The 15315-nt window shown below is 53.5% G+C and overlaps 1 protein-coding gene across 1 annotated transcript; it reads right to left on the minus strand.

The window, feature by feature from the left end:
- Positions 1-4571: 4571 nt before the first annotated feature.
- ZDHHC19 (zDHHC palmitoyltransferase 19) lies at positions 4572-14956 on the minus strand (the record flags this gene model as incomplete). Its single annotated transcript, XM_079705206.1, has 8 exons — positions 4572-4691; positions 5310-5514; positions 5855-5940; positions 12129-12234; positions 12638-12810; positions 13648-13787; positions 14345-14466; positions 14817-14956. The coding sequence occupies 8 exons, from the start codon at positions 14954-14956 to the stop codon at positions 4572-4574; spliced, it is 1092 nt and encodes a 363-aa protein (XP_079561332.1).
- Between the last annotated feature and the right edge of the window lie 359 nt (positions 14957-15315).

A 15315-nucleotide genomic window follows, 5' to 3' on the forward strand; every position in this document is an offset into this window, starting at 1 on the left:
TTTGTGTTCCTGGAAGCTGTTGTCCAGGAAAGGTGGTGACGGGTCGGGAGAGAGACAGGGTGAACACAGGAAGAGCGTGGAGTGAAAGGAGGAAGAGGGGGAGGAGAGAGAGGAGATGGAGTGGAAAGGTGAGAAGAGGTGAGGCAAAGACAGACACGGACAGACAGACCGGGAGGCTACAGAGAGAGGGCAGAGCGGGCAGAAGCGGCAGCAGTGGCTCTTAGCGAGGCCTGGACACAGGGTTCAGATGACCACAGCTTTGGCTTCCTTCAGCCCGGGCACTGCCCGGCCTCGAAACAGATGCAACAGGGTGCTTTCTTAGGTGGAAACCTCCTCTCCCATGAAGGCGGGCAGAGCCGTTGGGTGGTTATCTTGCTGTTCCCTTGAACACACTCAGCCCACACCTCCATTCTCCGTTGGCCGGGGGACACAAACATTGCTTGACTTTCTGTAAAACACCACAAACCTCCCCTCTGAAGCAGCCCTTCCCCTTTGCTCCCTGGCCACCAGGAAACCCATACCAAACGACAGCCACTGTGACTGGCATCCCAAAGGCCCTAGCAGGTCACAGAGTCCTGACCCAGGCATCACCTGGATCCTAGTGTGGGGACAATCACTGCCATTGATTAAGCACCTACCACGTGCCCATGCTGGGGTCAAGCTCTCCACATGCGCTGCACACTGAATCCTCATAAAGGCACAATAGAGGCAATGATTCACCCCATTACACAGCAGGAAGCCAGGCCGTCGGTCTGGCTTCAGAGCCCATGCCTTAGCCACTACTCTAAGTTGAAATAAAATACAACTGCCTGTGAAGCACAGTGTCGTGACAAAGGCTAAAGGAGTTTGGCTCTGTCACTTAGAAGCAGTGCGACCGCGAAGAAGTGGCTTGTTTGCTCAGTTCGGTTTCCGCAACTCTAAGACAAGAATAACAACTTCGGGGGTTGCTGTGAGGATTAAAGGAGATCATATGAATCACTTAGCCCAAGCCCTAGCCCTGTGGGGCTCAGTAAAGTTTTGTTAGCCAGGACGGGCCTGGCACACCTTCAGCCCAGCCCTTTCCCTCCACCATGCTCGGCCTGCAGGAACTGGAGGAGGATATGGGCGTCGCTGGAGCATCACCTGGGTGTCAGGCACGGTGCTCGGTGCCCAGGAGGGTCAGCCAGCGAGGGGCCTGTACTCCGGGAGGTATTAGGATTCTGGCCCCCCCGATCCCATGCTGCAGCCACCTCCTCTGTCCTATCTGTCCCACCCTCAGCCACTGGCAGGGCACCCTTGGGTGGGGTGGGCAAGGCAGGGCAGGGCAGGGCTGAGCACAAGGCAGCAGGGCGTCATTATCGCTCCCAGCAGAGCTGGGGTCAGGGTTTAGCCTGCCTTCTTATCAGGTCCCCAGGCCCTGTGCTAACACGTGCTGCCTGGCTCTTCTGGGGGCTGGTAGGGGGGCCCTGATGACGCTGCTCAAGGCCTTCCTCCTCTGAAATGGTCCCTGGAGCAGGAATGGGAGAGGCAGCCCGGAAACAGAGAGAGCGCGCCTGGCTTGGGCACCGCGTCACCCTAGGCAATCCCTTCCCTCTCTAGTGAAAATCTGTGAAATTGAGGGTGGAGGGGCAACTGGATGACGTGACCCCTAAGTCCCTTCCAGCTCTAAAGAGTTAGGATACTGTAGCCACCTGTGAGCTAGCCACCATGGTCATCCTGTTTACAGACGAGGGAGCTGAGGCCAAGCAGAGGGAAGAGACTCGCTCCCATAGCATACTAGCTGGTAGCAAAGCTGAGTGACACCCAGGCCTCCCAACTCCTGGCCCAATGCTCTTCCCACCCGACACACACTCTGACCTTCCAGAAGGTCATGGAGGAAAGGTATAGAGATGACAAGGGGGTGGCTGCTTCCAGGCTCCCCCTCCTTTCTTCAGGTTCCAGAAGTGGCCTGGGGACCTCTCAGAGGGGCTCCAGACATGTGGGCACCTGGCAGCCCTGCAGGGTTTGCGGGGCGGGGGTCACTCCTTGGCTCCTGTCCAAGGGAACACAGGGACGGCAGGGCTTCCAGGTTGTGTGTGGAGAGCTGGCCCCATTTTCAGGCCCTGATAACACCCCTCCCCTTATCAGTGGGCCAAGGACTGCGAGGGGTGTGTCTGGGCGTCAAGGGCAGGTTCGGTAGAAACGTGGAGGTAGAAAGGGAAGGTGGTGCAGCTCAACTGAGGCCTCCAGCCTGGCCGGGAAGAATCTCTGAGGGCGGCCAAGGCTTAGGGGAGACGGTGTGGGGAGTCACAGGAAAGGGTGAGCTAGGTCTGCTTACACCTTGAGGAGCAGAAGAGGCTGACCCAAGGGGCTTTCCTAAAGAAATCCTAGAAATCTCAGGTTGGGAGGGCCCAGAGACCCAGAATCTACATCCCAGGGCAGGAGGGGACATGGCCACCTCTGAGAATCTGAGGAAGGTTACGTCCTTGCCCAGTGAGAAAATGAGGCCCAGGCTGTGTGGGGAGGTGACTCACGTGTGACTTAGGACTTGCGAGGCCCTGCCTGAGACGGAGTGAGTCCCCTGTAGAGCTGGAGACAGGGACCCGGTAGGTGCAGTCCTGATGAAGCAGCCAGGACCACAGAAGGACGGCAGCAGGTCAGGCAGGACCGGGCCACCCCAGACTCTGTGGCCTGGCCTTCGCAGCGCCCTGTGGAGCTGGGGTTCTGGGCAGGCACCATTTGGGCACCCAGCCAGTTCCATGAATATCCCTCCATCCAGGCTTCGGCCCAGGTTCCTGAATCTTCTTCCTCTCTGGCGGAGGCCCAGACCACCCTGAGGACTCCCATTTGGGAGGAGGATTGAGGGCCTCTCCTCACTGCTGAGCAGCCTGGGCTGAGCGGAACACACACAGCGAGGCCGCTCGCGCAGATCTGTGTATCACATACACACTGGGGTCTGGAGCTCAGGAAGTCTCACGCCCTCATCCCCACACCCTGTGACCTGGACCGTGGACTGTGGACTTCCCAGACAGGAAAGCCTGCTTCAGCTTTACTTGTAAACGGGGGCCCTAAGGATTTTAAATGTGGCCACTGAGGCCATTTACAACAAAGCTAAAACTGGGCTGCCTTTTTCTATGGCAGTGAGTACCTTGCATCCCTCCCCAGAACCCAAGGTTAACCCTGAGAGAGCTGAGAAAAGGCTTGAACCCCAAGGGGGGCTTCAGACTGGGGAGACCCTGGGACCAAGGCAAAGGAGGCGAGAAAGAACTGGAGTCCCTGGGTTGAATGAGGCTGGCCAGGAGCCGGAGAACCAGAGCCACAGGGGTGGGCGAGGCTGGGCCTGGGGCTGCCACAGACAGGGCGGGAGGAAGAGGGACGGCAGCCTCGAAGGCGACCCAGCGTAGAGAGAACTGGAGCCCAATCCTGCATCGTAGGTCACCCACCTCCCCAGGCCGGGCCCCCAACACACAAGCACATGTGCACACACAGGCACACACCTTCACAGGCCCCCGGGGTGCTCATCCGACACTTTAGTGACGTCCTTCCCTCTCACCTTCACCGCACCCCACTTCACCTGGATACACGGAGGATAGGAAGCAGTGTGGTCAGTGTCCATCTTCACCTCCTAAGGCAGCAATTCGGTAACTTCAGGGTGGTAGGATCCCATGGAGCACTTGATGGTAATTCAGATTCAGATTCCTGTCCTCCCCCCACCCTGAGATTCTGAGTCCTCGGTGTGGGGCCCAGGTAATTCTGACAAGGTGGTCCTTGGAGGGATGCTGAGTGGTCTGCTAGCTGTGTGGTGGAGAAAATAATCATAATCCTACTGGCTGCATTCATTGCGTGCCTACTGTGTACCTGGTGTTTTTCACGAACCAGCTCGTTTCATCCTCTGACAGCCTTCCTGGAAGGTGCCATTATTTCCATTCCCAAGGTCACACTCTGGCCACTAGAGGAGCCACAGTTTGACTTGGTTCCCTCCATTCACTCCAACCTACCCACACACACAGACTCACAGGGCCTGGGACCCACCCCAGGGACAGAACCAGCATCTGACTCCCCAGCAGGAGGAAATGGCCGGGTGAGACCCACCTGCAGGAAAGTTGCAGGGTTGGTCTGTGACGGAGAATACTTCCACTCCCCCCGCCACCCGGGATGAGGCAGGGGGACCAGCCCACCCGCGAGGCTCCAGGGGGCACGGCCGGACCGGGCCAGGCTTGGCGAATTCCCAGGTGGCTGGCGCCCCCTGCAGCCAGACAGGGGTACTGCAGAGGCGGGACTTCGGGCTCACACCCCGGCATTGCTGGGTTTTCTCTTCCATCGTCTCCAGCCGTCGCTGTGGCTGTTATGGTTGCCCCATTTTAAGGATGAGAGCAAGGTTGAGTGTCTTGCCCGAGGTCGCAGAGGACCCTGGCTCCTCCCTCCCAGGGGCTTCGTCCCAGCCCTTCAGAGCCCGCCTCATCCACACTCCCTCGCATGGAGGACAGACAGTGCAGCAGGGCAGCTGTAGGAGGTAGGCAAAGGGTATTTAATGGGCTTTGGGGGGGGGGGGGTCTCAGCACTCCCGCCAGGCGAGTGGGCAAGGGCAGGGCACAGAGGTCTCCACAAGGGGCTCAGGAGGTGAGGTTCGGCTGCGGGGGCTCCTGGCATCTCCCAGTGCGAAAGGGCAAGAGGTAGGCGGAGCCTCGTCTGGGGGCCTCCCGCAGCAGGGGCAGCACCGGGCTGGCGTGGAGCTAAACACACAGTGGGGGGGATGCGGGCTCTCTCTAAGACCCGCCCCGCAGGCCACCCACTGGGAAGCAAGAAACTGCCCAGACTGTCACTCACCAACAGGCAGAGCAAAGGGAGTGGGGTGGCACCTCAGAATGTCACTGCAGGGGCTCTGGAGGGGCTGTGGGTTACCCACCCCTACATCACTCTTAATGCTCCACTTCCACGTGGTTCATAGATTGGGCTTCAGAGTAGAAGGTGCCTTTAAGTAAAGGAATTCCCCCCCTCCCGCCCCCGCCAATTATAAACCACTGGACTAGTCTCAATCCTCATAAATAGCTGAGGAAACTGAGGCCCAGAAAGGGTAAGTGACTGGCCCAAGGCCACCCAGCAAGGGAGTGGTGCAGCCTTTTCCCTTTGTGTCTCCAGGGACCCCTGGTGTATTCTAGAGGCCTGTGAATCTACTGTCAACACTCTTCAGGCCTATAATGCCCCTCTCTCGAGCTCTAAGTGCTGCAGCTTCAGGGCCAGCCCAACATTGGGGGTTTTCTCCCAACACCTGTACAATCTGCAGACGCCCCCTCCCAACACACACAGGCACACATGCACGCTGCACACACTCACACACACAAACTCCTCACCTCCTGGAGGGCTGTAGCCTCACCACTCCCTGGGGGCCCCTTCCCTGGTTTGTCGAGACCCAGAGGTTGGGACTGGGGGCCAGACCCAGGCCCAGGGAGGTCTGGGGGACTGAGCACGGAGGGGCACATCGGGAAGTGCGGGTTCTGCCTGGGCACCCAATCAGGCCCCACCACTCTCTGCAGCCAGACAGCTTCGGCCATGTACCTGGGGAGCAACAAGCCAGATGCAAGTGGTCGTGGCCCTCCTGGCCTGGTCCCCCTCAGTCTGGGGAGCACACAGCCTGGGCATGGCCCTGCAGGGAGCTGTCACCAATCTCATCCAGGCTGCCATGCCCCTCTAACCCCATTTCTTGGAGCAAGAACCCACAGATGCAAGGAAGGGGAAGCTCCAGAGGCTCCCACAATGCCCTGGAGAAAACTCCAAAAGGAGAATAGTGAGCGTAAGGTGCTGGGAGCTATGCTAAGGGGCCAGCGGGGCGACCCAGCTTCACCCCACCCCACCCGTGCCAGGGGCCACCGCTCAGGCCTCTGCTTTGCCAACTCACTTGGGTCCCAGTGGTGCACAAATTGTTAAATACCAGTTGCTGGCACAGCCGTGGTCGAAGGGGTTGTATCTTTGCAGGTATCGGCACTGGGCGGGGGGGAGAGGTCGAGGACAGGAAGAAGAGCTCAGATCCAGCAGGACTGGGCAGGCCACCCCCACTGGCCCTCCCTGCACCGGTCAGCTCAGCCCAGGGCTGCAGCAAGACTCCAAGGACAGAGGAGCCAGGAGAGTCAGGCGCGGCGTCCCCAACCCACTTCTGAGCAGCTCTGGCACCGCACCCACCTCTCCTGCCTGCTCAGGGATCCTTCCCCATCACCTTGTATCCCCTTTCACGCCATCCTCCCCCACTGTCTCATTTGGCCACACACATCCTCCTGCTACCTCCTTCCAGATCCTTTCGGATCTTCCTTTTGCTGATAAGCTACTCCAAAGGCAGTTCCACCCATGTTCCCTCAAGTCCTCTACTTTCCCACATCTCATTCTTTCCTAAAATTGCGCCTTCACTGAATTTCACTATCTGGAAGGACAGTTTGTGGTGCCTAATCATATTTCCCTAAGCAAAATCACATGGCCTTGGAAATCTGGGCTGAAGCTCCTGAGCACCCAATGCTTGACCAATGTCAAGCCCAGAGGTCAAGTCCTCCCCTGGAAACTCTTGACCAGGTTTTCTCCTCCTCCCCTCCTTCTGCCCATCAGCCTCGCCCCCTCCTCCTTCCCAGCACAGGCTGAGTCTCATGGGGACCTCAAGAGCCTTAGCTACAAAGTGTTTGTCACGTCCTAAAGTGGCCCAAGAGCACCTCTGCCCACCACCAGCTCCCCTGTGTCCCATGCCCTTAACCACTGTGATTTTTTGAGTTCTCCCTACTTTAAGGTGTTTCAGGGATTGAAGGGAAACTGGCATTCTACTCTCAATTTTAATTAAATGGTTAGAAGAGTTTGATTACATTTACAATCAGAATTTTAAATCTAGAGAAATAAATTTTGATTTATTAGATGTACACGAAGAATAGAAAAATGTTGATTGCTCAGTGCTTAAAGGGATGGTAATTGTGGTAATTGTTTAATGAATTCGTAAGAACTGACTAATAAAGTAGAGCCCTTCCTCTCCCCATATGGGACCCTCAGACATGAATGGAATCCAACAGCTCGGAAGTTCCCAGACTGTCCTCTCTCACCGGCTTCAGGCCTGGTCTCCTGTTCCAGTTCTGTATCTCAAACGCCCTCATGCTCCACAGACCAAAACCAAAGTGGGTATCTACTCGCCCCATCTCCTGCCCAATTCCCTGCTGCCTCTGCTCTCTCTCTCCTTCTTCTCCAGGGATCGGGGAATCAGACTTCTCTCTCTTTCTCTCTTTCCTTCTCTCCCAAAGCATTATGGATTCCTTTGTTTGTAGGTTCACTCATTTGTTCATAACTATTTGGGGAACTCAACACTGTTCCAGGCATTGCTCTGGGGACTGAGGACACACCACAGACAACAAAGCCAGCCTTAACTTTCAGGGTGCTGAGGGCAGTTGGGGAGTGGTCAGGGCAGCACAGAGAGGGGATCGGTGAGAAGAGCAGGCAGCCTGGCCAACACTCCAAGGTGCAGGCAGGGGAGCAGCAGCCCAGGGCAGCAGAGAGAGCTGGACCCTGAGAGGCTGGGGAAGGGCCACGGCAGGTACATTCTGTTTCAGATGCTGCTCTGTGCAGCCTGGAAAGATTAGTCTGAGGATTGCCCGCTGGCTTTGGCCACTTGGAGAGTGCAGCATCAGTATGACAGTGAGGACGGAGGCTGGGCTGAAGTGGGCTGAGGAAGGTGAAGAACGACGCTAGTGAGCACAGCCAATGCTTTCAGGAAATCTGGTTGTGCTGGAGGGGAGAGTACAACAGGGGAAGCCTGCGATGTTAAGGGATGTTTGCTTTGTTTTTAAGATGTGAGAGACAAGAACATGTATACTGATGATGGGAAGGAATGGCAATAATGATGACCTATGGGGCACTTACTCATACCAGCCACTGTTCTATGTATTTCACACACATTAACCCATGCTGTCCCCTTCTATGGATGGGGAAACTGAGGCACCAGATGGCCAAGTAACACAGCCAAGATCTCCCTGCTGGTGTGTTGTGGAGCTGTGATTTGAATTTATGTGGTCTGGCTCCAGAGCCCTTGTGATCTAAGCAAGTGGTCCAGCAGAAGTTGTGGTCAAGGGGTGGAGGTAAGAAGGGAATAAAGTTGAGGTGTGTGAAGAATGCCTGAAATGGGTTCTGGTAATGGGAAAGAGCCCTGCCTGGTGAATCACAGAGTGCAGACCACATTTAGGTTTCTTAAGGCTGGAGATCCTGGATTGGGACAGCCCCATCTGAGCAGGGGAGGGAGGGCAGGCCTATGGCCTGACCTGGGCTAGAAGAACCACAGGATGGGGGAAGGGAGAATGCTGCCCAGGAGAGGCTGAAATGAGGGACTGAGGCTGGAGAGAGAAGATATGCAGACCACAGGGAGCTAGCTGATGAGTCAGGGCTGCACAGAGGAGTCACAGGTGGGCTGGGAACCAAATATGGGTGGGGTGGAGTAATTAAGTGGTGACTGGAAGGATGGGAAATGGTGGGCAAAGAGGGTTCCACTGTCCTTTCAGCTGTCTCAAGGTCTCCAGCTCCTCCCTCATTGATGTGACCTACGACAGTCTTCCTAAAACAGCCTTTAGTCAAGTCACTGCCATGTGGAAGGAATCCCATGGCAAGGGTGTTCACTTTTACCACTCCTAATCAACACAGTACTGAAAGTCCAAGACAATGCAATAAGAAAAGAAAAGGAAATAAAGCCATACACGTTGGAAAGGAAGAAATGAAACTGTCCTTTTCACAGATGACATGATTTTCTATGTAGAATCAACAAAAAAACTATTAGAACTAATAAGTGAGCCTAGAAAAATAGCAAGATTCAAGACTAATATACAAAAATCCATTGTATTTTCTTATAATAATAAACAAATGGAAATGAAATTTTAAAAAATTATAATAGCACACAAAATTGAAATACTTAGAAAAAAATCTCACACAATGTAGTCAAGATCTACATGATGAAAACTGTAAGACACTAATGAAAGAAATCAAAGAAGCCCTAAATAAATGGAGAGTTACACTACTTTCATGGGTTCAAAAACTCAATATTGTTAAAATGTCCATTTTCAAAATTGATCTATAGGTTCAACACAATCCAAATGAAAATCTCAGCAAACATTTTTTGCAGAAATTGACAAGCCGCTTCTAAAATTTATATGGAAAATCAAGGTAACTAGAATAGCTGACAGAGCTTTGAAAAAGAACAAAGTTGAAGAACTCACATTGTATGATTTCAAGACAATATAAAGCTACTAAGCAAGATAGTATGGTACTGGTAAAAGGACAGAGAGTCCAGAAATACACCTACACCTCTATATTCAGTTGATTTTTGACAAATGTTCAAAGGTAACCCAATGGAAGGATAGTCTTTTCAAAAAATGGTGAACAACCCATAAGCAAAAACAAAACAAAACAAAACAAAAAAACCCATAAGCAAAAAAAAAAATCTTGACCCATACCTTGCATCATATACAAAATTTAACCCCAAATGAATCATAGTCCTAAATATAAAACCTGAAACTATAAAACTTCTAAAAGAAGGGCTTCCCTGGTGGCGCAGTGGTTGAGAGTCCGCCTGCCGATGCAGGGGATGTGGGTTCGTGCCCTGGTCCGGGAAGATCCCACATGCCGTGGAGCGGCTGGGCCCGTGAGCCATGGCCGCTGAGCCTGCGCATCCAGAGCCTATGCTCCGCAACGGGAGAGGCCACAACAGTCAGAAGCCTGCGTACTGCAAAAAAAAAAAAAAAAAAAAAAAAAAAAGTAAAACTTCTAAAAGAAAACGTATGAGAAAAATCTTTGTGACCTTGGGTTAAGGAAAGATTTCTTAATTACACACCAAAAGCACAATCCATAAAAGAAAAAACTGATAGAGGGACTTCCCTGGTGGTCCAGTGGCTAAGACTCTGTGCTCCCAATGCAGGAGGCCCAGGTTCAATCCCTGGTCAGGGAACTAGATCACACATGCCGCAACTAAGAGTTCGCATGGTGCAACTAAAGATCCCACGTGCCACAACTAAAAGATCCCATGTGCTGCAACTAAGATCTGGCAAAGCCAAATAAATGAATAAATAAAAATAATAATAAAAGGAAAATGTATTAAAAAAAGAAAAGAAAAAACTGATAACGTACTTCAAAATTTAACACTTCTGATCTTTGGAAGACACTGTTGAGAAAAATGAGATGACAAACCACAGACACGGAGAAAATATTTGCAAAACACATGTCTGAATCCTGAATAAATAAAGATTTCTTAAAACTCAATATTAAGAAAACTACCCAACTTTTTTAATGGGCAAAAGACTGGAACAGATATTTAATCAAAGATATACTGATGGCAAATAAGAACATGAAAAGATGTTTAAAATCATTAGTCATTAGGAAAATGCAAATTAAAACCACAGTGAAATGTCACTACATATTTATTAGACTGTCTAAATTTTTTAAAAAACTGACAAAGCCAAATGTTAATGATGCAGAGCAACTGGAATTCTCATATATTCCTTATGGGAATGCAAAATGGTACAGCCATTTTGGAAGACAATTTGACAGTTTCTTATAAAGTTAAACATACAGTTACCATATGACCCAGCAATGCCAGCCTTAAGTATATACCCCCCCCAAAAATGAAAACTTGTGTTCACATGCCTATACACCAATGTTTATAGTGGCTACATTTATAATCACCACAAATTGTAAACAACCCAAATATCCTTCAATTGGTGAATGGGTAAACAAGCTGTGGCACAGCTATATGATGGAATATCACACAGCAATAAAAAGGAGGAAACTCCTGATGTGGGTAACAACATGGATGAATCTCAAATGCATCATGCTAAGTGAAAGAAACCAGACTCAAAAAGCTATGATTACATTTATGTGAGATTCTGAAAAAGGAAAAACTATTGGGATAGAAAACAAATCAGTGGGGACTTCCCTGGTGGCACAGTGGTTTAAAATCCACCTGCCAATGCGGAGGACACGGGTTCAAGCCCTGGTTGGGGAGGATCCCACATGCCTCGGAGCAACTAAGCCCATGCACCACAACTACTGAGCCTGCGCTCTAGAGCCCGCGAGCCACAACTACTGAGCCCGTGTGCCACAACTACTGAAGACTGCGTGCCCTAGAGCCCGTGCTCCACAACAAGAGAAGCCACCGCAATGAGAAACCTGCGCACCGCAACGAAGAGTAGCCCCCGCTCCCCACAACTAGAGAAAGTCCGCGCACAGCAACAATGACCCAACGCAGCCAAAAATAAATAAATTAAAAAAAAAAACAAAAAACAAATCAGTGGTTGCCGGGGGCTGCAGATAAGGAAAGAAACTGACTCAAAAGGCCATGAGGGAATTTGGGGGCGGGGGCGGGTTGGGGTTGATGGAACTGTTTTAAATCTTGGTTATGGCGGTGGTTACAGGACTTATGAGTTGGTCAAAACTCACACAACTGTGCACTTAAAAGGGTGAGTTTTACTGTATGTAAAGAAAAAATCCTATCAAGGCTCCCGGGTTTCCACTGCACCAAGATTAAATTATCCACCTGACTTCTTTGCCTTTTAAATCTGGCCAATCCCAGGCAGACCACTTGCCCATGCCACAGCTGCTCCAATTAGAACTGTTTCCTCATTATCCTATCAACATTCCACAGGCTTTCAGGCTTCCCAGCTTCTGTGCAAGCTTTGCCCATCACTGCAATGCCCTTCCCTCGATTTATGCCCGTCCGAAACCACTAAGTGGCACGTCCTACTCTACACTAAAGTCCTCACTGAACTCTCAACGCTCTCTCTGAGTCTGTGCTACACAACGTAGGCAGGCCCCTCTCCCAGAGAGTTCGCGGGTGTCTGGCGAGGGTTACTCTGATTTCAGGTTCCTTGTCAACACAAGCGCAGGAGGCAGCCTTACCTCTCCGCCCATAGCTCAAAATAATACGCACGCGCCTAGCACACAGTAGCGCACCTTCGACGCAGCGCACCCAGGAAGGAGAGTGACCACCGAGCTCCAGGAGGACGTGAGATCTAAGCTGAATTTGGGTCTGGAAGGGCTAATGAAGCACCTTCGAGAGAAGTCAGGCCATCAAGGACCAGGGCGTTGCAGAAAGCGGAAAGTGCGGAAGTCCGGGAGGGGCAAGGCGACCACCCACAGCCCGATATAGTGGCGCCCCGCTCGGCCCCACGTACCTTGCCCTCGTAGGAGCGCTCGGCCGCGCTCACCGACATGGCCTGCATCAGCAGCAGCAGGAAGAGTGGCACCAGGAAGCCGGCGGCGGGTACAGCCACCACGATGCTGCGCGCCGGCTAAGGAACAGCGCCTCCGGCCAGGCCTCCTTGGCCCCGCCCTTCACCGACCCCGACCCCAAACAGCCCCGCCCACAAGCCCCGCCCACCCTCGCTCTGTGCGCTATCCCAGTGTAAACCTCACCTCACCCTGCTGTCCAGGCCCCCGTGCCACCTCTAGCACTTCCCCTCCTTGACCCTGCTAGATGCTCACCCCTTCGCAGGTCCTCCCATCCCCACCCATCTGCCCGACCCTACCCTCCGTCACCTAGTCCCACACTGGTCCTCCCGAGCGGCTTCGCGGAAAACCCCGCCCACCATTACCTCTGCACCGCCCCCCCCACCCGTGACCTCCTCCGCTGTCCCCGCCCTCCCCACAGCTCCCCTCGTGGGTCCCGCAGCCCAGCAGATACGCAATAGCCTTGTCCATGGAGGAGGGCAGGTGGGACGTGCGCACCAGGAAGATCAGACAGGTAACCAGCATGGCACCTGAGTAGAGGCATAGTGACAGGACGAGCAGCATAAAGAAGCGAAAGTTGCGGTGACCGATGCAGTTATTGACCCACTTGCAGTGGTGATCAAAGTCCTAGGCGAGAGGGAGGGGGGACCTCGAGGACCCAACCTCTGACCCAGGCTCCATCACCCCCAAATCTGAGGCCTTACCCCCACCCTCTAAGCCACCTGCCCTTGGCCTCATGCACTGGCTCCCATTCCTAGGGAGACACTGAGCCACAAAGTCCCTAACACTGCTGGCATTTCTGTGGTTAGAGCACCATACGGCTTTGTGGCTCACATAGTTTCATGTCAAGAGGACTTTAGAGCCGGGGCCTGCTGGTCTTCTCTGGGACACATCCTGGTGTAACTTCAGGCAGGACATAGAATATCTCTGGGCCTCTGTTTTCTTATCCATTGGATGAGCCTAATAATAACACCCTTGCCCAGCCAGTCTCCCAGGGTTGTAAGGACCAGTTAAGACAGCACATTGGTAAACTGTTGCAGGCTGTGCACTTAGAGCCCAGGAGACCAGGAGACCCTCTGGCCTGGACAGCCAGAAGAGGACAGGCGAAGTTCCCCTGGCCAGGCCTGCAACCTGCCTGAAGGCCTCGGGCTTCTAGTGTCAGTGAGCCCTCGATAGATCAGGGGTTATCTTTCCTTCCCCTGGCCTGACCAGGCCCAGCATAGATGTGGATGCCCCTCTGCATGACAGCACCAGTGCAAGAAAGGGCCAGCCTCCCAGGAAAAGTGCAGGCACAGCGGCAGTGACTTGTATGAGTGACCAAGAGTGACTGGGAATTACTGTCACCCTTGGTCTTTAGCAGTCCTGGAAGTAGTTTCACACCGACCCCAGGCCCCCGTGTGAGTGGGCCTCCTGGTCCCAGGCAGGTGCTGGGAGGGTAGGTGGGCAGGTGAGAGGGGCACTTACCTCCACACAGATGTTGCACCAGGGGCAGTGGTAGGTCCGGGGCGGGCGGTGGAAGCAGCACTTATGGCACCACTGCAGGCGGAAGGCCCTGTGGTTCACCCATACCACGTGCACCATCATGGGGCCCTGTTCATTGGAGCCTGGCATGGGAAAAGGATTGAGCAGCAGCAAGAGGCCCTTACATCAGTCTGCTGCAGCAGAAGGGTGTGGGCACACAGCCCCACAGCATCACTGGGCTGCAGGAAGGGTGGGGACCAGGTGGGCAGGGGAATCCTTAGTCCCCACTGAGCAAGCTGGCCAAGCTTAGAGAGGCTGGCAGTCAAAGGGAAGGTGGGTTTCCAGCCCGAGGAGTTCTTTGAGAGCTCAGGCCTTTACCACTGTGAGCGATGCTTTAAGGAATCTGTGTGGTAGGAAGGAGGAAGAGAAAACTGAGTGGTTGTGAAGAGCTGGCTTCTCTGCCCAGCCTGCCCTAGCCCTCCCCTCCAAGGCTACTGGAAAACCTCCAAAATTCTGTTTTTCCACACCTCCGTGGCTCGAGAAATGAAGTGCCAGATGCAGGGCTTGAGCACAAGAGGACATGGGGTGAAGGGGTCCTGAGGCCCCAGGCAGGGAGATGGAGGGAGCACTTTAGGAGTCATCCCAGCAGGCAGGAGCCCTTCGGGTGCTGCTTCCTTCTCCCAGGTGGCCAATGTCTCACCTTGATGCAAGATGCCAGGGTCTGAGAAGTTGAGTGAAACGAGACTGAAGAAGGTGAGGATAAAGAGGAGGCCTGTGATGATGGGAAAGGCCCATTCCCCGTTCTGGGCCAGCCACCTGCAACTGAGACCACAGCAGGAGTCAGCCCTGATCTGGGGTGGCCTGAAGCTCCCCCCAGGACCCAGTCCACCGGGTCAGGACCCACAGACCATAAATCCTGGTCTAAATATCCAGGCTAGTGACAGATCCATAGAAACTCCACCAAAGGTCATTGAGTATTACCAGCCACCCGCAACTCCCAGGTGCACCAAGCACTCTATACTTCTGTGCCTTTGCACGTTCTGTTCCCTCTGCCTAGAACCTCTTCCTTTCCCTGACCCCTCTTCTGTACTCTCCCTGCCTCCGTACTATCGTTATGTGTTTTCCTTTCTGTTGCTCTGTAAGAAACCTGTCAGCTTGTGTGGGAGACTTACGGAAATGCGAAGAAGAGGCCACTGAAAACGACCAGCAGCACCACGTTGAAGGCGGCAAATAGGCTCGGGAGGATCCAGGGGAGTGGGGCCTGAGGCGGGCTATGGGGCTCCTTCAAGAGTGGCATGGCTGGACCTCCCATGGCCCCAGGGGAGATTAGGGCCCCCAGGCTCCCTCCTCACTGCTGGCTCCAGGAGCCCCATGGCCACAGCAGCCTCAGAAGCCACAGCCCAGGGTGGAAGGAAAGAACTCCCAGTGTGACATCACAGAGGCTGAGGAGAATGGGGGCTAGGGGCTCTTCAGCAGCACTGTCTGCCGCCTGCGACCGTCACTTCCAACAGCAAACCATACCCCTACTTGTGCTGAGGACTGAGAGGTCCTGCCCCTGCGAGGTTCGAGACTACATGAGATTAGAGCAACACGTGGGGAGAAGCTGATTGATGCTACTCACCCTTTCAGGCTCAGTGCTAATCAAAGCAAACGGTGTTCATCGTTCTATCT

Source organism: Hyperoodon ampullatus (assembly GCF_949752795.1).
Source record: "Hyperoodon ampullatus genome assembly, chromosome: 5".
In the NCBI taxonomy this organism is placed as follows: Eukaryota; Metazoa; Chordata; class Mammalia; order Artiodactyla; family Ziphiidae; genus Hyperoodon; species Hyperoodon ampullatus.